Here is a 21,011-nt window from a genome sequence, read left to right on the forward strand (position 1 = left end):
CCATTATTGTATACTACCTCTGCTTGATTTTGTCTCGTGAATTTCTGTTACTATAACCCTTTATTTGCGTGTTTAAATGTGAGTTACTTTTGTTGAAGATTGAAGGGATATTGACATCAAAAGATGACAGTAGAAAGAACACATTTTTCTGATTCAACCAAACTCCATTTTATTTTCTCTCTTCCTCATTTCTAAACACAACAGGTTTCCCTCTTCGTTCTAAAACTCCTCTCAGTTGCTTCAATTGTTCTTCAATAGCTGATATCAAGTTCTTCTGAACCTGTACCCAAAACCCAAGCATCAACTTTTGAATAAAGCATGAGGTTCTATTATTTGTTCATGTTTGATGTCAAATTTGATGAAATTATAACTTCTAAGGAACATTCAATCAGACCTCCAATTGTTCATTCAAACTACTCTGTGTAGCAAGTAGTTGTCTCGCTGCTTCCACCAGCTGCTTCCCTCTGCTTGGATATGTAAGGAAAGTTTGTAACGTTTTCTTGTTGTGATTAATGTAAATGCAACTCAAGTACACAAATCTACCTGTTTTGGTTAGCCAGCATCAGTTCCTTGTCAGTTTCTCTCTCGGATTTTCCTGCTTCACAAACACGTCGACTTTTAGTACACGAGGGGATATGGAGATTTGAAAAACACGTCGTTGTTTGTTTGGTTTAGCTGAGAGTTTCAGTTAAATTATATTTCTAGTTTGGATACTCGTGACAATCTTAACATTTTATTGTAGTGATTATACTTTTTAATGTATAAGACGTTAACTATCTAGATTGACACGTTCTGTAATTCATAAAACATACCTTTTGAAAAATCTCGAATATGCTGTGAAATGCGGTATTTCTGAAACGGAAAACCATTTGGTTAAAAACTAAATCAAAAGAATAAGAAATTTAGAGTGAAATTTTGGTAGCTTTTTCTGTATACAAACCTGCAAGTGGCTTTTTATATGGATGAGAGTCAATCCTTCAGTTTTCATCAAGTGGAGGAGTTGCTTTGGTGTGGCTTCTGCACTTTTGTAACAAACAGAGTTACTAATTCAGATGGGGATATCCTCATTTACCAAAAACGTTACTTACTTCGAGTGCCACCAAGCTGATCCACACAATTCATGAATTTCTGGTGAAGTTCTTCAGTCCATTTAATTCGCTTCTTCGAACCAATCCTTGATTTTGACTGAAACACAACGAAAAAGAGAACAAGAACCAAAAAAGAAAAGGTTTAAACACAATATACGAATCAAATTCATCATATAGGGAATTACAAAGACCAAAATGAACCAAACCAAAACAAAACAGAACGGACTAATCGACAAACCTTTTTATTCTCATTCCCCATCAACTCTTCCCATGACCAGGAACAGTCACCGCTGAACTCTTGGCAGCAGCTTGATTGTTCTTGAGCTTCTCCTTGATGCTTTGATGAATCAAAAGTAAAAGATGAGAAAGGAAGGTGATGTTGATCATCTTCAGTGTTGGAGGATACAAATGAAGACTCTGCTTCAGAGAAAGTTTCACATCCTTCAAAAACATAGAAATCAAGCAATGGCGATCCCAAATAAGAGAGTTGACAAAGCCCATTGTAATCACTCATCAATAGTTGGTCAGTCATATCATAATCATATGAAGGAATACAATAAAATGTAAATGGTATATATAAGAACAGATGAGGGTGTTTGATCCACTTTCTTGTAATGATAAGGACATAATGTCGCCATGTAGCTTCATCTCAAAAGAAAAAAATTCTTTTCTGTTCAAAGTTTTTTTTTATAATGGTAACAACTGGTACAACTAGTACAAAGTTATTTGAAGTAGTACAAAGCTCTAATCTTAAATAAACCAATCAACATTTTGTCTCCAATACCCAAATTTTAATTTTATCATTAACTCATTTTCATTTTCAAGTTCGGGTTAGATTCATTTTAGAGTTCGGATTAGGTTCTATGCATCTCGACTAATTTCATGGAACAATTCATTTGTCTCTGTACAACATCATTTAGGTATAAAAAAAGAAACTCCTAAAATATTAAATTCCATGTGACCCAACACAACCAATCATTTCTCTTTATTCCTAAAGAATTAAAGGTCACCTTTTTGAGTGATTTTGGCTGTAGCTCTTCGTCGTCGTCCAGGTGCATTTGATGAATAAACCACCGTTGCCATCAATTATGAGTTCCAGAAACATTAATGATCCTAAATAGTCACAAGTGAATCAATTTAGATTTTTTATTAGTGGGTTATTGTTATTTTCCCTTAATTTTATTTAGAATATACCCAAAATCATGGATATATATATATATATATATATATATATATATATATATATATATATATATATATATATATATATATATATGAAATTATTTGTAATTGAATTTAAAAATAATGATATCAGAGTATGAAAATAATTAAATATTGGACACAAATTGAGACAAGATGGGCATACATGGTATTGCAATTTGTCCAAGCTTCTTGCCGAAAGAAGGAATTTGCAACTGCAGTCCTGCCAACTTCAATTATTGCCCATCAGTCCCTCAGGATCTCATTATTAGCCTCAGAAAGCCCAATGGGCTCACGGGCCTGGATCGATCACGCGACTTCCGTTTTGAGTCCACAAAAAAAGTGGACCCCGTTGACGCTTTTTTCTAACTCATCTTTTCTTCCGAGATTCAACCGGCGGATTCGCCGGTGCAGCCATCTGGTCACCGATCTCTGACCGAAGTTGCTCTATGTTCTTCTTCATCCACCGGCTTTCTGTCCGTAAATCGTCCAAATGTTTCTTCAAGACTGAAATCTCTCCGGCGCTGACGGCCTCATTGCTTTCTCGTTCGCTGTCGCTGGCCTTCGCGAGTTCGATTTTGATCTTTCTTAATGCTAGATATTGTTGAGATGTGATTCAAAATGAAGATATGATTCAAAATGAAGATATGATTCAGAGTAGTAGAGATATGATTCAAATATTCAAACTATGAGATTTTTAGGAGATTGTTAGTAGATTTAAATTCTTTCTAGATTTCGATGATTTACTATTTCTGGTCCAGTGTATAAGCTATAAATACTGGAATTGTGTAAGCCTCTGAGCATTAAGTCAGTAGACATTAATAAAGCACTGCAGCTTCTATCTATTCTCATCTATTCCTATCTCTTTCACTATCCCTCTTTCCAACAATTTTGGTATCAGAGCCAAGTTCGTTCGACACGAGGGCGAGTGATTATTTTCTTTCACAAAACAAAAATGGCAGTAGCTGGTTTCTCTTCCTCTGCACCGTTGTTACCAATCTTTAATGGTGAGAAATATGAGTGGTGGAGCATCAAGATGAAGACCTTGCTCAGATCGCAGGAGCTATGGGACTTGGTGGAGCACGGGTTTGTTGATTTATTAGAACCCACAATAGAAGAAAAGGAGAGACTAAGAGAAACCAAGAAAAACGATGCCAAGGCTTTATTCATTATTCAGCAAGCAGTTCATGAGACTATCTTTTCACGAATTGCAGCAGCAACCACATCAAAGCAGGCATGGTCAATTCTGCAGAAAGAGTTTCAGGGAGATTCAAAAGTCATAACAGTGAAATTGCAATCTCTAAGACGTGATTTTGAAACTCTGCTCATGACGAATGGCGAATCAATTGCTGATTTTTTGTCCAGAACAATGGCAATAGTCAGTCAGATGCGCACCTATGGAGAGAAAATTTCAGACGAAACAATTGTTGCAAAGGTATTGAGAAGCTTAACTCCAAAGTTTGACCATGTGGTGGCTGCCATAGAAGAAGCTAAGGATCTATCCGTACTCTCCGTTGATGAACTAATGGGCTCGCTTCAGGCTCATGAGGCAAGAATCAACAGAGCATCAGAAAGAAACGAAGAAAAGGCACTACAAGTGAAGGAGACAACCAACAACGAAAACAACGAAAGAGAAAATATTCATTTAGCAGGTAGAAGTCGTGGAAGAGGAGGATTTCGCAGCTTCCATGGTGGTCGTGGTAACAGGGGTAGATGGAGAAGTGATGGACAGAGACAATTCAATGAACAAAGGAATGTCATACAATGTTACTATTGCAAAAGGTATGGGCACACAAAATCTAATTGTTGGTATAAAAATCAACAAATGAATTTTGCAGCAGGGAATGAAGAAGAAGAAGAAAAGCTGCTTATGGCGTGCATGGATACTAATCCAAGAAAAGGTGACTTATGGTTTGTTGATAGCGGATGCTCGAACCATATGACAGGCACCAAATCCTTATTCAAAGAGCTTGATGAGACACAAAAAATTAAGGTGCAACTTGGAAACACAAAAGAGATGCAAGTTGAGGGAAAAGGTACGGTGAAAGTCGAAACCAGTTATGGTAAGATAAAACAATTAGATAATGTTCAATTTGTACCTGATTTAGGGTATAATTTATTGAGTGTTGGACAATTGATGACTAGAGGACATTCAGTTCTATTTGATGACAACACATGTGTCATTACACATAAAAAATCAGGTCATAAAGTTCAAATTGCCATGACTTCAAATAAGATGTTTCCACTTGATATTTCTAACATGGAGGATTTTGCTCTTGCTGCTAGCACGAAAGATGACTCAACATTATGGCATCTCAGATATGGACATCTTCATATGAACGGCCTGAAAATACTCAGGAATAAAGGTATGGTTTTCGGATTACCAAGAATTGACTCAACTAACTTATGTGAAGGATGCATTTATGGCAAGCAGACTAGGAAGTCCTTTCCTGTTGGAAAAGCTAGAAGAGCTTCACACTGTCTAGAACTAATTCATGCTGATTTATGTGGGCCAATGCAAACGAATTCCTTGGGTGGGAGTATATATTTTTTACTATTCATTGATGATTATAGTCGCATGAGCTGGGTCTATTTCCTACAACATAAGTCAGAAACTTTTCAGAAGTTCCAGATGTTTAAAGCTATGGTAGAGAACCAAAGTGGCTGTCACATTAAAGTTCTTCGAACAGACAGAGGTGGCGAGTTCATATCTAAAGAGTTCAATCTGTTTTGTGAAGAAGAGGGCATCCAAAGGGAATTAACAGCTCCCTATACTCCAGAACAAAATGGAATCGCTGAACGGAAAAATCGAACTATTGTGGAGATGGCAAGAAGTATGTTACAAGCAAAGAGACTTCCAGACCAATTTTGGGCAGAAGCCGTAGCAACATCTGTTTATCTATTAAACATCTCACCAACAAAGGCGGTTATGAATCGAACTCCCTATGAAGCATGGCATAGAAGGAAACCATCTGTAAGTCATTTACGAATCTTTGGTTGTGTTGCTTATGCTTTGAAACATCCTCAAGTTCGTCAAAAGCTTGATGAAAAATCTGAAAAATGCATTTTCATTGGCTATTGTACTCAATCAAAGGCATATAAATTATACAACCCCATCAGTGAAAAGATTTTAGTTAGAAGGGATGTAATATTTAATGAAAATGTGAGTTGGGATTGGAGTAAAGAACAGGAGCAGCAAAAGATTACCGTTGAAGTTTCCCCAAATGAAGAAACAAGGGTCAACTCCAGTGCATCTCCTAGTGTCTCCACTGCAACACAAAATGTGTCAAATTCATCATCTTCAGCATCACTAAACAGCGATTCTTCTCTTGAAGAACTTTCGGATGAGACACCTCCAAAGAAGTATAAATCTTTAACTGACATATATGCATCATGTCAATTTGCTCTTACTGTTTCAGATCCTATGTGTTATGAAGAAGCAGCTGAAAGAGAAGAGTGGAAGAAAGCCATGGTAGAAGAGATGCAGTCCATTGAGAAAAATGGAACATGGGAGATGGTTGACTTACCAAACGAAAAAAATGCAATCAATTTGAAATGGGTGTTCAGGACAAAATTTGCACCAGATGGAAGCATACAAAAGCATAAGGCCCGTCTTGTAGCAAAAGGGTATGCACAACAACAAGCACAACCAGAAGGATTCATAGAGAAGGACAAAGAAACAAAGGTATACAAGTTGAGAAAGGCACTATACGGATTAAAGCAGGCCCCTCGAGCTTGGTACAGCAAGATTGATGGGTATTTTCAAAAGAAAGGATACATGAGAAGTGAGAATGAGCCTACTTTATATGTGAAGAAGGAAGGGTCAGGAGCGATCACTTGGAGCTCAAAGAAACAAGCAACAGTGGCGTTGTCAACATCAGAAGCAGAATATGTTGCAGCAACTTCAGCAGCGTGTCAAGCCATTTGGCTAAGAAGAATGTTAGCTGATCTTCAACAAGAGCAAAAAGGGGCAACAAAGATATTTTGTGATAATAAAGCAACTATTTCTATGACAAAGAACCCAGCGTTTCACAGTAGAACAAAACATATTGAACTTCGACATCACTATATTCGTGATCTTGTTGCAGACGAAGAAATTGTCTTGGAATATTGTAACACCGATGAACAGCTAGCAGACATACTTACCAAGGCATTGTCAAAAGAAAAGTTTTGCTACTTCAGACAATTACTTGGCATTTGCAACTTTGAATCAAGGGGGAGTGTTGAGATGTGATTCAAAATGAAGATATGATTCAAAATGAAGATATGATTCAGAGTAGTAGAGATATGATTCAAATATTCAAACTATGAGATTTTTAGGAGATTGTTAGTAGATTTAAATTCTTTCTAGATTTCGATGATTTACTATTTCTGGTCCAGTGTATAAGCTATAAATACTGGAATTGTGTAAGCCTCTGAGCATTAAGTCAGTAGACATTAATAAAGCACTGCAGCTTCTATCTATTCTCATCTATTCCTATCTCTTTCACTATCCCTCTTTCCAACAGATATGGCAGTTTGGAGAGCATAACCTTGGCCGTAAACTCTTCCTTCTTCATGCTCATCGGAAACCTCATGCACCATTGGAACTTCACCGACGCCGAGTTCTTGACCTTAAATGTCGATCTCGCGTTAATCTCCCCAGTCGAGAGCAGATCATGGAATCGATTAAATATCCCCGAGCAATGGATTCTCTGGCCTGAGAGTATCGTATTTCCGAGACCTAGGTCAGCATGAACTTCTCCCGAAGATTCGCCGCCATCGACGGATTTGCCGCTACTCATAGCAGCAAGATCATCATCCAGAGGCAAATTAAAACTCGCGGTGTGCGACTGGACCGATCTGCGGAGAGTGAAATCGCCGAGTCGAGGCCTGAAGTGAAGGAAGAACCGAGGGGGTTTATTACCTGGAAGGTTGAATTCGGCGGTGAAATTCATAGGAGAGTCAATGGAGGAGCCGTAGAGTCCGATTCCGGCCTTGACGGCGAGAGTGAAAGGGGCGAGAGAATCATTGGGACGGTAAGAGAAGTTGAAAGCAGGGCCGGATCTGAAGAAAGAGGTGAAGGTGAAAGAGAGATTATCAGGTTCAGCAAGTTGAATGGCGGAACGGAAGGGGAAACCAAAGAAATTGAGAGGGATTTTGGCTCTGAAAGTAGGGTTTCTTTGATCTTCACGGAAGATGATGGAAGCTTTCATAGTAATGTGATGAACAATTTCGAATTGGAAATGGATCCGCCTTCGTTTGTTCTTTATTATGTACAAATTGTATGTATATATATATCTCATGGAGCTTAAGAGCTCCTCCAAGTATTTGCCCTCTTTTGTAAGCCAAATATGTTACTATAGGGAATCACCTAGTTTACTCAAATATGTTATTTTAATCCATAGTATTTAATTAGTATATTAGGTTCGAGCTTGGATGTTCGAGGCTCGATCTTTCAAACCTGTCCCGAACCTTTTGCTTTGGTCAGAATGACTAGAAACTCAAAGTTCGTCCTTTTTAGAGTTCGTCTCGACTTTTATGCAAAAGTTTGTCAAAATATGGACTTATTAGAGCTCCATAATGTTGGGAGTCGAAAGTTCGTCCTTCTCGGAGTCCGTCTTTATGTTTGGAGCAAAATTCGTTCAACCTTTGTTCAGCTGGAGCTTTGAAGAGTTAGAACCCCAAAGTTCGTCCAAACCTGACTTTGTCTCGACGTTTGGTCCAAAGTTTGTCCAAATTTCGATTCGTTAGAGCTATCGAAGCTTAGAAACCTTAAGTTTGTCCTTTGAAGAGCTCGTTTTGTCCTAACTTTTACCTGTTAGAACTTTGGAGAGTTAGGAACCCAAAGTTCGTCATTTCCAGAGTTTGTCTTGATGCTTGTGTACAAGTTCACCCTTTCCAGAGCTCAGACCAAAGTTCGTCCAAACTCATACTGTTTTCGAGATGAGAAGAGTTAGAAACTCAACGTTTGTCTTTTATGGAGTCCATCTCAACGTTCGAACTCTAGAAAATCATAAAATTTTAAATTTTAATTTTTATTATAGGAAGAAAAAAGTCAAATTTATATTTACATACTCATAAACTAAAAAAAAAAAATAATGAAATGTTAAGAAATTATTAAATAAATAATTAAAAATGTTAAAGAAATTATTAAATAAATAATTGAAAGTTTATGAGCAATATACTAAGAAATTATTAAATAAATAATTGAAAGTTTATGAGCAATATGCTAAGAAATTATTAAATAAATAATTGAAAGTTTTAAAAGATTATTTGATAATTTGAGTCAAATTAGATAAAAAAAAAGTAAGCGTAACTCAAAGATAAGCATATACTTTTTCTCTTCAAGTTAGACGTTTCAATCCTCAAACTTTACTTAGCTATACTATAAGGTGATAGTGGAACTAGCGACATTTTATTTTTCCCTCATCTTACTGATTCAACATCTGTAGCATCATCAATCATCAATCCATAACGAGACAGTGAGTTTTGCTCCTCCAACATTCTTATCCGAGTTCTCCACCGAAACACAGCACTAAACATCTACCAAACCATAACACTAAACATCTACCGTCTTCTCCTTCCCTCGTTAACCTTCCCACACATACGTCGTGTCAAAACTTTATCAAATCTTTGAAATCGGTTCAACTAACTCCCTTATGTTGTGCAAAAAAGACCGAGATTGGATGCAACGGCGATTTAGAATCGAAAGGAAGCAAGACCCAAATTCATTTGGGTGAAGATAACAATACACTCTCATTGTTTTAAATGGAAATATGTTGAACAGTGTTATAAAATAACAGAACTAAAAGGATTCATATAAAGATAAACAGCAGAGCAGAAGTCAGTTAAAGCTCCTTTCCCATTTCCCATCAGCAGCCCTTCTAAAAATTCTTGGCTTCTTCTTTGGGAAGCTTTCTCTCCAATCTGAGTGTTCCACTAAATAAGCCCACTGCCTGTTAAGAGAGGGAGATAATATTCATTTCCACATATACGTTACCAGCAGCATTTGGTTTTAATACATCGAGTCGTATGAACATTCATGGGGGGAAACGGGTACACGAATGATTGGAAGAACGTTTTGAAATTCATATGATTGCAGAAACGAGTAAAATACATCTTATTTTGAGGGTATTCGACATGTTATATATACCTTCTTGAATTTTCCACAAAGTCTGGTGCTTCTGCAGAAGGGGAGGTAGAACATGATTGAAGGATTTCGGCATCGGAAAGCTGTTGCAGAGACAGAGCCATGTATCGTTTCCATGGCGACCTATTATATCACAAGAACATCATTCGTTGTCCAGCCGAGTTAATCCTAAGGTAAAAATGATGATGGGGAGGATTTGCAAGTTACAGGTTGACAGATTACCAGCAGCATGGTTCGATTTTGAACTGATCGGTATGAGTTTCGTATGTCTCCAGCAGTCTTCCCTTCAAACTTGGATCCTCGTACGAGGAAGATAGTCGAATTCTCCGAATAACTTCATCTGGACATCTTGAAGTACTGTCAAAGCTAGCAGGGAACACAGATCCATCGGAAGTTTTCACCTGAATTACCAAAAGGAAAAGTAGCACATTTAAGTTAAATTTGCGTTCTAAAGGTTTAATTTGTTTTACAGAATGCACTCAAACAATGCTGATCATCTTATAGCTCGTAAATCAGCTCGTGAATTGTGATGAAAATCATAGCTCAACCCGAAAAGATGAAAGAAAATAAACAGAACGAAACTGGATGAATCAAAGACTAACCGAGAATCCACTGAAGATGGGGTAAGCATTCCCTTCAGAGTCCCTCCAAGTGTTGTGATGAAGAACACAAAGAGTCTGAAGATGAAATGTCTCTGGTCTTGTCCATAAACACTCGATAATCTTGTTACACAGCGGAAATGAATGACCCTCTGTCTTTTTACGATCTTCCAACTCGGGGATATCATTACTTTCCTGCATCAAACCCCAATGCATACAATTCAATTCAAATATTCTGATTGTGTGGATGGCATCCTTGGAAATGAATCACAAAGTTATAGGTTCTGGGCCAGACTTGGAGTAGAACATCTTCAAAGCCTCCAACTAAATGAACCTACATTATGTAATAGATTCGAATCAGTCCTCGAGCATTAGCTTAAATCAATTCGTTTGTTAGATAAGCAGGATTGACATTACGGACATTACATCTAACTCGGCATCAGAAGAGGGATCGACAACTAAGGATAACATCTGCGAGAGGGCGTTTTCTATGATGTTTGGAAAATCTATATGAGCAACCGATGTCCTGAAGGCCAGGAAATGAGATTAGGAAGCATAAGTTGGCAACAATTGTAACACAATGGCGAGATTAGCAGAAGAAAATACATATAACTTCTCAGAAATAGTTCTTACATTCCGTTTTTTCGATTCCGAATAGCTACGCCCACACAAGTTGTTGCTTCATCAGTGCCAACGAACTTTAGTTATGCATTGTGGGTATAAATACACAAAGTTAGAAAAGAACAGAAAGCTGCATACACTTCAACATCAAGAAAGCTGCATGCACTTCAACATCAAGAAAGCTGCATGCACTTCAACATCAGGATCTAATAGTTCTTACCCAGCTGACCACCAACTTTAATTCAGAATGCAATTGAAAATACTTATGGATGTGTAAAGGAATAACTTGCTTTAGGTTCTTTGTTGTAGTCCTAAGGATAAATATCATAATCTTTTGGCATCGTTCGAAGGATTTTCGTGATCTCAAAACCTAACCTCAGGGTATTATTGACATCTAATGGGACACAAAAGCGTTATAACTTTTTAAAACTCAACGACATAGTTGTACAATCTATAACATTGATATTGTTCGAGTAAGGTCGTGGTCGAGACACAGGAGCATTAGATGTTTGGCTACAACTACTAGATGCCGGTTCGACAGGAAGCTTTTGAAAACGAAGTGCTTCAAGTCCCTACGCAGCTATTCATATCAATTATCCAGTAAGTTTAAGTAGCAAAGGTCATAATTCAAATTCATGAAAGAGCAGCTTAACCAAAGAGAGGGAGAGGAAGAAAAAATACATCCACCAAGGCAGGATCAACAGTGGCATATTCTTTCTGAAACAGATAAACCCATTTACACATTGTTGATCTCTCCACACCAAACTGTTCAGAATCTGTGAACCTCATCTCTGGAATACTCTTGAATGATTTTGTGGCATCAACAAGAAAAGGACACTCCATTAAAGCATACAGGACATCAGCTCCCTGCTCAGAAACACAGTTCTTTCTGAATGGTTAAACAAATACAACTTTGTCCAAGCATGGGCTGCCGGATGCCTAAAGCTTGTGATCTAATTTAAAAGAAAAAATTTGCCCATCAGATGCTAACATGCAATATAGATCTTGAATATGTTCTCAAACCCACTCATATTCAGAAAATTAATCAGTAAAAAAACCGTTTACTAGGTCAAAGATCAAGAACAACGATAATGATCAAGCAAATATGAGCAGATGAATCATTACAAAGTTAAACACTGAAAGTCAAACAGTGTACACAGACTTGATCGTGGAAAATACAATCAGAGAACAGTCGACAACAAATTTATATTACTGAATAGCTCGAAATCCATCGAAGCTCATGTTCCTCTGCTAATAGAATTGAAAATGCCCACATCGTTAAACAAGAAAGTGGGGCAAATTCTAAATCGATTTCATAAAAAATTAAACACAGAAATGGAAAAACGAGAGGAAACTTAAACATAAGCTAGAGGGTTCATAACTTAAAAGTGAAAATTAGGGAGAGAGGAAAATGAAAAACAGTGAAGATTGAAGCAGGGAAGTACCTTATTTGAGGAGGATGATTCGACGGTGAAGGGTACTCCGTCGACGAAAATCATGGCTCTGGTATGGAAGGTTGAAGGAGAAGAGAGATGAAGAATCACGGGGGAGAGAAGAAGAGTAAAAGGATTTCTGGAAATTATGGTATTGACTTGCTTGAGAGGAAAAATGGGTTTTCAGGGGGTTTTGCTTTTGTTTATTCGTGTTCATAGGACCGTTCTTATTTTATTTTTTTCTCTTTGGAAAAGAATCGTTGTTTTTTATACAGCTGAGAACAAGGGTGTACATCGTCCGAGTTGGGTCTAGGTTGAGAGATTTTTTTTTATCCAAAGTTCGGATTAGTTGGATAGATAACCAAGCTAACCAAACTCGAAACTTTTCACAACCCAACCTAATCCTTGGGTTGGGTCCAGGGTTGTCAATTTTTTTAAAGTTTTATTTATCGACCGTTTATAATTATTAAGATATAATCCTATATAAAATAAATTAAACAAACCTAAATCAATCTATGAAAAAAAAATTCAATAAAAAAAACGAGGGAAAATTATAACATATTAAAATAATTCAACATTTTCATAAAACTAAAAACAACTAAATATGGACCTTTTTAGAATCAGTTAAAATAACAAAACTATAAAAATGGATCATAAAATTAAATAAACAATAAAAATGATTAATTAAGAAGTATTATATATAACAAAAATATACTGTATATTTAAAAATAGATAAGATGTATGAATAGTTATTTAAAAATAATATAAAACGTATTAATAGTTATATGTCAAAACTAAACAAAGGAATGAAACAAAGAAACTAAAAATAATAAAATAACAAAATTATATAAACATAATAATAAATAAATAAAAACATTGAATTTACTTAGCGTCAAATTCGGGTGTGAGCGTCTTTGAACGGCCTCAGTAACACTCTGGCAAACTCATTAAAAATAAAAGATTCTTAATATATTTTTATTTGGCTCGGGTCAACTCGAAAGTTTGGTCCACGAACCCAAAACCGAACCAATTCAGTTTGGGTTTAGAAAAATGAACCCAACCCTACCCGAAATGCTCATCCAACCCAACTCAACTCTTATAATTCGGGTTGGGTTGGTCCGAATTGTCGGGTTGAATGTACACCCCTGAGAATTCAGTCCAAATTTAATACGGTTTTATTTTTTTTCAAATAGATAAAACATTTTTTTATATTATATTCTGATATATATATATATATATATATATATATATATTTTGATAAGAATATTGGTTTGAAATAGCATTTAACCTAATCTCAAAATCAGGGAACAAGCACATTTGGAGAGTGTAGTATAATGGAGAGTTGTATGCTGCTTTTGGTAAGGATGAATTGCTCTCGAAACAGAATCTATCAATTCTCTTCAAATTGGTTGGATCGTAGATGCGACGATCTACTTTATGGGCGAGATCTTTTATTCAAGTTTAGGATGACCCAATTACGCTAAGGAAAATAATAGAATATGCATCTGACTCCTTCATGCAAGTCCCACTTGGTTCGGGAGGATATAACTCAGTTGGTAGATGCCTGCTCTTACAATTGGGTCGTTGCAATCACGGGTTGGATGTCTAATTGTCCAGACAGTAAAGATAGTATTTTGTACTAAACCGGTGGCTCACTTTTTCGAGAAGAAGAGGATGAAAACATGTCATCGAAGGACTCTATTGAAACAAAGATGAGTCTAGAACGGATGAATTAGAAAATCAAAATAATATTTAAAAATTGATTTGATTCTCCTAAGACGCCCCCCACGAGTTCAAACCCCCCAGTCCGGCGAATTCACAAGAATTCAATTTGGCAATTTGATATTCAAAATATCAAACCAAAAACACCCAAATTCCCCGCCACCATGCCCGTCGACTCCCCTCTCATCCCCACCAACACGACGCCCGCCGCCACCACCACCACCACCACTGTCGCTCCGATTTCTTTCACTTTAACCACAGCTGCAGCTACCACTGCCGCCGCAGCCATTGCTCGTCCGCTAGCGAATCAAGCGCCATCGAGACCCATTTCTTCAATTCCTCAGACCCACCATCTCCACTACCCTCCTCAAGCCCTCTACACGGCGCAGCACATCCCTGTTCGAACTCCGAACACCCAATTACCGAAGCTTCAGCAGGATGCATCTCAGGCAATTCTTTACCCTGTCGCCTCCTCCGGTCGCGGGTTCGTTCCTCGTCCCATTCGACCCCTTCCCGTCGATCAGACCGTCACAGTGGCCAACCCTGGCGGCTACCCACATCGCCCCGTCGTTTCTTTCCCGCATCGGCCGATTGGGTCGCCTCATTTGGACTCCATGAGCCATCCAATGCACATGGCTCGACCTCCCAACTTGCAGCAGCAACTTATTCCCTTTTCTGGGTCCTCCATCTCGGGCTCGATTAAGGGTGCCCCCAATTCCTCTGATCCAAAGGTTAGTTGGGTAGTAATTTGATTTAGCTTTTGAGGCGTTTGTTTGATGGGATAAGAAAGTTCAGGCTTCGGTGAGATACATGAATTGCTAGATTTAACTCTGATTTTGAGTTCTTCCAATCAATTTCCATTTGTTCTGTTGATGACTTTAACAGCTGAGTTAACATTTAAACTTGAGATTGTGTGACCGTTGGATGCTTGTAGAGTTGTTTCTGTTATAACTTTTGGGATAGTAATTACATGCTATTAGTTTAACCAACATGGCTCATCACTTATGCTTTATGAAGTTATTGTCCTTTTCAATTGGTCGGATATTTCATATCATTTTGGCGTGCCCAAGTTTCTTTTAACTGATCCTGTTGTCCTTTTATCAAACCCCATGAGTTTGTTGTGTCTCCCACCCCCTTCCTTAGATCTCTTTCATAGTTGAAATTGGCTTTATTACTCTTTCTAGGTTTTTCCTCCATCAACAATCGGCGAGGCAAATGGGTGTAAAGAAATGAGGTAATGGTTGCTCCTTATGTTACATATATTTCATTCCTTCTTTTCTAAACTTGTGACATAGTGCTTTTGTGTTTTTGTATGAGGATAGAGTCAGAGATGATGCTCTTTGTGTGGTTAGAGATCGAAAAGTAAGCTCTAAAATTCTGAATTTTGTTCATTTTTATTTTTTAGAACATTTGTGGCATGGGAGAGTTTCTAGATTCATTTTGTTTGAATCATGATTACTTATGTGAGATCCCACATTGATTGGAGGGGGGAACGAGTGCCAGCGAGGACGCTAGGCTCCGAAGGGGGGTGGATTGTGAGATCCTACATCGGTTGGAGAGGGGAACAAAGCATTCTTTATAAGGGTGTGGAAACCTAAACCTTTCCCTAGCATATACGTTTTAAAAACCTTGAGGGGAAGCCAAAAAGGGAAAGCCTAAAGAGGACAATATCTACCAACGGTGGGCTTGGGCTGTTACAAATGGTATCAGAGCTAAACACTAGACGGTGTGCCAGCGAGGACAATGGGCCCCAAAGGATTGTGAGATCCCACATCGATTAGAGAGGGGAACGAGTGCCAGTGAAGACGCTAAGCTCCAAAGGGGGTGGATTATGAGATCTCACATCGGTTGGAGAGGGGAACAAAACATTCTTTATAAGGTGGAAACCTAAACCTTTCCCTAGCAGACACATTTTAAAAACCGTGAGGGGAAGCCCGAATAGGAAAACCCAAAGAGGACAATATCTACTAGCGGTGGGCTTGGGCTGTTACAAATGGTATCAGAGCTAGACACCGGGTGGTGTGCTAGTGAGGACGCTGGGCCCCGAAGAGGGTAGATTGTGAGTCGATTGGAGAGAGGAACGAGTGCTAGCAAGGACGATGGGCCCCAAAGGGGGTGGACTGTGAGATCCCACATCAATTGGAGAGAGGAACGAGTGCCAGCGAGGACGATGGGCCTCGAAGGGGGTAGATTGTGAGATCCCACATCAATTGGAGAGGGGAACGAGTGTCAGTGAGGACGTTGCCTCCGAAGGAGGGTGGATTGTGAGATCCCACATCAGTTGGAGAGGGGAACAAAACATTCTTTATAAGGGTGTGGAAACCTAGACCTTTCCCTAGCATAACGTTTTAAAAATGTTGAGGGGAAATCCAAAAGGGAAAACCCAAAGAGGACAATATCTACTAGCGGTGGGGTTGGGCTGTTACAACTTATATGCTATATTTTGATGTTTGCAATTCTTCCTCACCTTGTTTTACCACTAGTTTCTGGTTGTTGAGCTTACATTTTGAGTATAACTTGCAAAATACCTTGGGTTCCATTTCTTTGAAAGCTGTTTAACAAACTAAGAATTTTTTCCCTTTTGGAGCATCAGTCATTTTGTGGATATGTTTTGTTCAATTTTTTGATAAAATTGAAAATTATGACATTTTTTTTCTTCTACCAATGACCTGATGATGCACTTGATTCATCAGTTAGGGAAAATATGAGTTGTAAACGGAGGGAGGGATTAATTTGACTGTGATGGTAATTGTTTTATATGTTTTTAGTGTGAAATAAAGGGCATCTTTTGCTGAACGATGGCTATGCATTCTATGTGATCAGATCCTCAATTATCTTTAATGAACTTGCTTAGAATCGCCACTTTTCTTTTATAAATTTAGAATCTACACTTTTTTGGCACACTAATATAGTAACTATGACTAGGTTGGAATAACTGATGGGGCTTCGCTTTATGCGCTTTGTCGATCGTGGCTGAGGAATGGGTCTCAAGAAGAAAGCCAGGTTTGTGTCGGTTCGGATTACAACATCTTTCGTTTTTGTGGATTTGAACTGCACTTTTCTCCTCTTGTCTTGACAGAATGTTATTTTTAGGATCTTTATAGGATTAGATTAATGATTCTTGATTTAGATAGAAAGCTTTTTGTAAAGATCCCAAATCTTCCTAGTGATATGAGAAGTTGTCCAAGTTGACAAGAAAGAGTTCCTTTGCACGAGTAAGAAACCTATGTATTTTCACGGGCTGCCCTCGTGGAGTAAATGAGTTCTTTCAATTTCTCGTATCGTATTTCGTGGGTTAGCATCTTGAGGTTTTTTGATAGGCATAAAGAAATCGTCTTGGTAGCAACCACCAAACCAATAGAACCAAGGTTAGCTTAGCTGATAGTCCATAAGCAAGGTAAGTAGGTCCATTACCGGCCAACTCCGGAACGAAAAGACCCAACGGAGTAATCCCATATCCCGGATCGGAGATGCTAACGGGGCGGGAATCAAAGTGGGGGACCTCTCTATCGCCTTAATAGTTAGCACTACAGCCAATTGGCCTTTATGCTGTATTTTTTCATAGCTATATTGGGTTCTTTATTTGTCATTTATTCAAATTGGGGTTTATTTAAATTCATCTTCTCTCTATAGGTATAGACGAGTCAATAACTTGACCGAGAACTAGATCAGAAAACTTACTTTTGGTTTAAAAATGTTTAACAATCTCAGTGAAGAGTGTTCATTAGCACTGCTCCGATCGTTTTTCGTCGTTCTTTCATTAGTTGCATGCAAATTTATACATGATGTCCTATGGCTGTCTTATGTCTTTACTTGATCACTTAATCTACTACTGCTTAGCTAGTAAGTTTCAATGCATTCTTTTCTGCATTTAATAGACAAAGTTCTTTTCTTTATCATATTGTGCATGCAAAAAGCATTAGCTGATGTCATTTCCTTTTTCTGCTGTTCCTATCTGTAATATATTCACACGAAGGAACATACACTTGCTGTTTTGTTTTGTTTTGTTTCTAAAATGCTTGCTGATAATTTTTCTACTGGCAGCCTCAATATGGAAGTTTTTTGAGGTCTCTTCCCAGACCGTTGCCCATCGCCGTGACTGGTGCTGTACCGTCACAGAAGAAGGAAGTCGTTGAAGAAGTAGTTGATGAGAAAGATAAGGTTGGTAGAAGTACAGATAATTTAAGATTTTGTTTTGAAATAAAAATAAACTAATGAACAAAAGATACCGCGCTTGTGATGTCCCACATTGGTTGGGGAGGAGAACAAAAGACCCTTTATACGGGTGTGGAAACCTTCCCCTAGCAGACACGTTTTAAAGCATTGAGGGAAAACCTGAAAGGGAAAGCCCAAAGAGGACAATATCTGCTAGCGGTGGGTGCTAGCGGTGGGTCTGGGTTGTTACAGTGCTAGATTAGTATAGTTTAGTTTGCACTCATTTAAGCTCAGACATCTGAATTGGTGAGAAGCATGTTCTTTGATGTTCTTCCTTGTTCAAGGAATGACGGTTTTTCTGTTGTTGTCAATTGTTTAGTATACGCCCACTTTGTACCTTTGTTTCGGGGGGGGGGGGGGGGGGGGGTAATGTGAGATCCCATATCGATTGAGAGGAGAACGAAACATTCTTTGTAAGGGTGTGGAAGTCTCTCCCTAGCCGATGCTTTTAAAAAATCTTGAGAAGAAATCTGAAAAAGAAAGCCGAAAGAGGACAATATCTGCTAGCAATGGGCTTGAGTCGTTATCAAGCTCAATATCGCAAATTTGTTATGGTTTCTTCTCTGGGTTGCTTGCTCTCTTAACCAAATCCTTCAGTTCATCAGCAAACAGAATTCTTCTCAGAAGCGGTTTTTTATCCAAAAGGTTGTTCTTCAAGGACTTTTGGACATAGCTTTACCTGTGTTTCTGCTTCTCAGGATGAGGAATCCATTGAGGACTTACCAACGCAAGAGTTATTAAAACGACATGTTCGACGTGCGAAGAAAGTTCGATCACGGTGCACATTCTTTTCCCATATTGATCTTTCATCTCTGTAGTTCAGCAAATCCGAGTGACATTTGGTCATTTGATTATCGTTTTGAATATAATTTTGTTCGTATAATTCCTCTAGATTGAGAGAAGAACGGTTGCAACGCATTGAAAGATACAAAACCAGGCTCGCTCTTCTCCTTCCACCTCCGGTCGAGCAGTTGAGGACTGATAATGTTACTGGAAGCTGAGTACGCATCCCGAATTGCTCGTCCTCAAAATCCACCGCGGATGTTTGTCCGAATCATTCTTCCCCAACTGCAGATGAACTCGAGAAGCATTCAACGGAAGCGGGCGGAGGATATTTGATAGATATTGGTAATTCATGTGTTCCTATCAGTTTGTAATTGTATGAGGTTAAGAAAATGAAGTTATTTACAGAGGTTAGAAGAAAATCGCATGTTTTCTCCTGTTCTTGTGCTTCTATCTTCATTGCTTTTTTATTGGGACTTCTTGAACTTCAACTTTCTGTTGTTAAAACTTTCATTTAACATCATTACTCAGTTTTATTTTGATATGTGAATCTCAATCTTCACAAGCTAGTGAACTGAGTTTTATTTACGGGTGTACATAGGTCGGGATGGATTGAGGGAATTTTTTGAATCAACCTAAAAGTTCGGGTTAGTTGGATTGGTAACTCAACCCAACTCTCTATTTTCGGAATGGATCGTTAAAAAAAAAATTTATATCCAAGTCACAAATCATCCTAACATAGTTCTAACCTTCCAAATTGAGTAGCGATTGTTTTAGCATTGAGACACTACAGATGAATATGTATAGATGCACGACATAGAGCGTTGAAGTGAGATCCGTGACATTGAACAAACATGACACTTCAATTTCACGGCATTGAGACATTGTAGTCCAATTATTGAGGGTAAAGAAATTTCTAGACATACATACTCCATCTCTCTTTTTTTTTTCTTTGCATTTTTACTTCTTATATCTTAGATTAGAGCACGGTATTGTTTTAATATTTATTTATTTATATTTTGCATTGATTATTTTGTTGTTGTTTTGTTTTAAGGCTTTTAATGCGAACGTTTTTAGTTCATGACATCGTTTGATGAATTATTTTAAATAAATGTTTCAGCATAAAAAGATCACAGTCATACATATATTAATACAAATATTAGGGTCGTTATAGTTGGGTATCAGAGAAGTTGGAAAAAAAAAAAAGTTGTCTTTCCGTTATGTTATATTAGTACGGATGCATACCTTCGATATTTATACTCACCATGATATCATGCAGACATTTCCCTTCCATGGCGTCCAGCGATGGGTTAGCGCGTTGAGCCTAACCAAGTCAAGCCCAGTGGTACATGTAGGAGCTCACTTGGTGGGTCCATGTGCGCATTCGTGGGGGGCGTGTGTGGGAAAGTATCTACATCCATCCCTACCCAGAACTAGAAAGAGCTCAAGGCTATGTTATGTTGTTTTAAAAGATAAGTCTCATCATGTATGTGTGTGTTTGTATTACCTAACCTTAATAGTGGGATCACTCACTACGTATTTCTTAAAATATTCAAATCACATGCTATTTTTATTTTTCAGGTAAAGGTAAAGCGTCACGGTACGGATGACGATAAATGATGGAATGACCATGGAAGTTAAGTTAAGACAATAACATGACGTGTTTTCGGTTAGTAGTTTTATGGGTGGCTTTTCATTTTCGTACTCAAACATTATGTTAAGATTTATTTTGATAACGATATTTCTATTTATTGTTTTAAACTGAACAAATAAGTCTATGACTTCGTTCGAAACGTTTTATTTAAATTTGCATATATTGTTAAAGGCATGCATGTAGTGATCAGAGAAACAAACCTAAAATTTAAAGAAATTGAAAACATGACTAGGTATCTATGTTTTGATTACTTTTTTATGTCCCTTACGATGATTTATTCATGCCTATTATGATTATACTATTAGGTAATCAAGGGTTTTCATACTAACTCTAATTATGAACTCAATTCGACTATTAGAATTTGGTTACGATGACTTGTATTTTGTGTGGACTATCCACGTTTTCCAATTAATTCTTAATGGTATACCTGCCCATGTGGCGGGGATTTTTAGTAGTACTCTTACATTTATAAGTTGGTAGAACTAGGGTCGAGCGTTAAAATGCATGAACCTTATGAGAACTTAATGAGTGCCTTATGGGTACAGTTAGGGGGTCTCCAACCAC

At 37.9% G+C, this 21,011-nt stretch overlaps 4 protein-coding genes across 10 annotated transcripts; 1 reads left to right on the forward strand and 3 right to left on the reverse strand.

Annotated features, from left to right (window-relative positions):
- Nucleotides 1-41: 41 nt before the first annotated feature.
- LOC111790017 (myb family transcription factor PHL5) lies at nucleotides 42-2,887 on the reverse strand. 4 transcript variants are annotated; one of them, XM_087122322.1, is made up of 9 exons: nucleotides 2,455-2,887; nucleotides 2,099-2,201; nucleotides 1,327-1,505; nucleotides 1,089-1,185; nucleotides 941-1,017; nucleotides 813-852; nucleotides 544-598; nucleotides 395-464; nucleotides 42-280 (listed from the first exon to the last, which is right to left on the reverse strand). In XM_087122322.1, the coding sequence occupies exons 2-9, from the start codon at nucleotides 2,169-2,171 to the stop codon at nucleotides 170-172; spliced, it is 702 nt and encodes a 233-aa protein (XP_086978448.1). In that variant the 5' UTR covers nucleotides 2,172-2,201; nucleotides 2,455-2,887; the 3' UTR covers nucleotides 42-169. The 4 variants fall into 4 exon arrangements, with proteins under 4 accessions (XP_086978448.1, XP_086978447.1, XP_086978445.1 ...); XM_087122321.1 differs by having other exon boundaries at nucleotides 1,327-1,529; XM_087122319.1 differs by lacking the exons at nucleotides 2,099-2,201; nucleotides 2,455-2,887 and having other exon boundaries at nucleotides 1,327-2,074.
- Nucleotides 2,888-6,745: 3,858 nt separating this feature from the next.
- On the reverse strand, nucleotides 6,746-7,483 carry LOC111789609 (uncharacterized). Its single transcript, XM_023670234.2, has one exon. The coding sequence runs from the start codon at nucleotides 7,481-7,483 to the stop codon at nucleotides 6,746-6,748; it is 738 nt and encodes a 245-aa protein (XP_023526002.2).
- Nucleotides 7,484-9,001: 1,518 nt separating this feature from the next.
- Nucleotides 9,002-12,296, reverse strand: LOC111791866 (protein N-terminal asparagine amidohydrolase family protein). 4 transcript variants are annotated; one of them, XM_023673365.2, is made up of 9 exons: nucleotides 12,086-12,296; nucleotides 11,322-11,525; nucleotides 10,653-10,717; nucleotides 10,446-10,545; nucleotides 10,315-10,353; nucleotides 10,023-10,214; nucleotides 9,643-9,821; nucleotides 9,424-9,543; nucleotides 9,002-9,226 (listed from the first exon to the last, which is right to left on the reverse strand). In XM_023673365.2, the coding sequence occupies exons 1-9, from the start codon at nucleotides 12,137-12,139 to the stop codon at nucleotides 9,115-9,117; spliced, it is 1,065 nt and encodes a 354-aa protein (XP_023529133.1). In that variant the 5' UTR covers nucleotides 12,140-12,296; the 3' UTR covers nucleotides 9,002-9,114. The 4 variants fall into 4 exon arrangements, with proteins under 4 accessions (XP_023529133.1, XP_023529134.1, XP_023529135.1 ...); XM_023673366.2 differs by having other exon boundaries at nucleotides 11,322-11,507; nucleotides 12,086-12,295; XM_023673367.2 differs by having other exon boundaries at nucleotides 11,322-11,593; nucleotides 12,086-12,287.
- Nucleotides 12,297-13,861: 1,565 nt separating this feature from the next.
- LOC111790016 (uncharacterized) lies at nucleotides 13,862-19,343 on the forward strand. The gene is made up of 7 exons (XM_023670775.2): nucleotides 13,862-14,526; nucleotides 14,980-15,029; nucleotides 15,118-15,157; nucleotides 16,721-16,798; nucleotides 17,840-17,956; nucleotides 18,709-18,788; nucleotides 18,903-19,343. The coding sequence occupies exons 1-7, from the start codon at nucleotides 13,960-13,962 to the stop codon at nucleotides 19,009-19,011; spliced, it is 1,041 nt and encodes a 346-aa protein (XP_023526543.1). The 5' UTR covers nucleotides 13,862-13,959; the 3' UTR covers nucleotides 19,012-19,343.
- Nucleotides 19,344-21,011: the final 1,668 nt, after the last annotated feature.

The sequence above is a fragment of the Cucurbita pepo genome, chromosome 3 (assembly GCF_057944985.1).
Source record: "Cucurbita pepo subsp. pepo isolate OVF chromosome 3, ASM5794498v1, whole genome shotgun sequence".
In the NCBI taxonomy this organism is placed as follows: domain Eukaryota; kingdom Viridiplantae; phylum Streptophyta; class Magnoliopsida; order Cucurbitales; family Cucurbitaceae; genus Cucurbita; species Cucurbita pepo.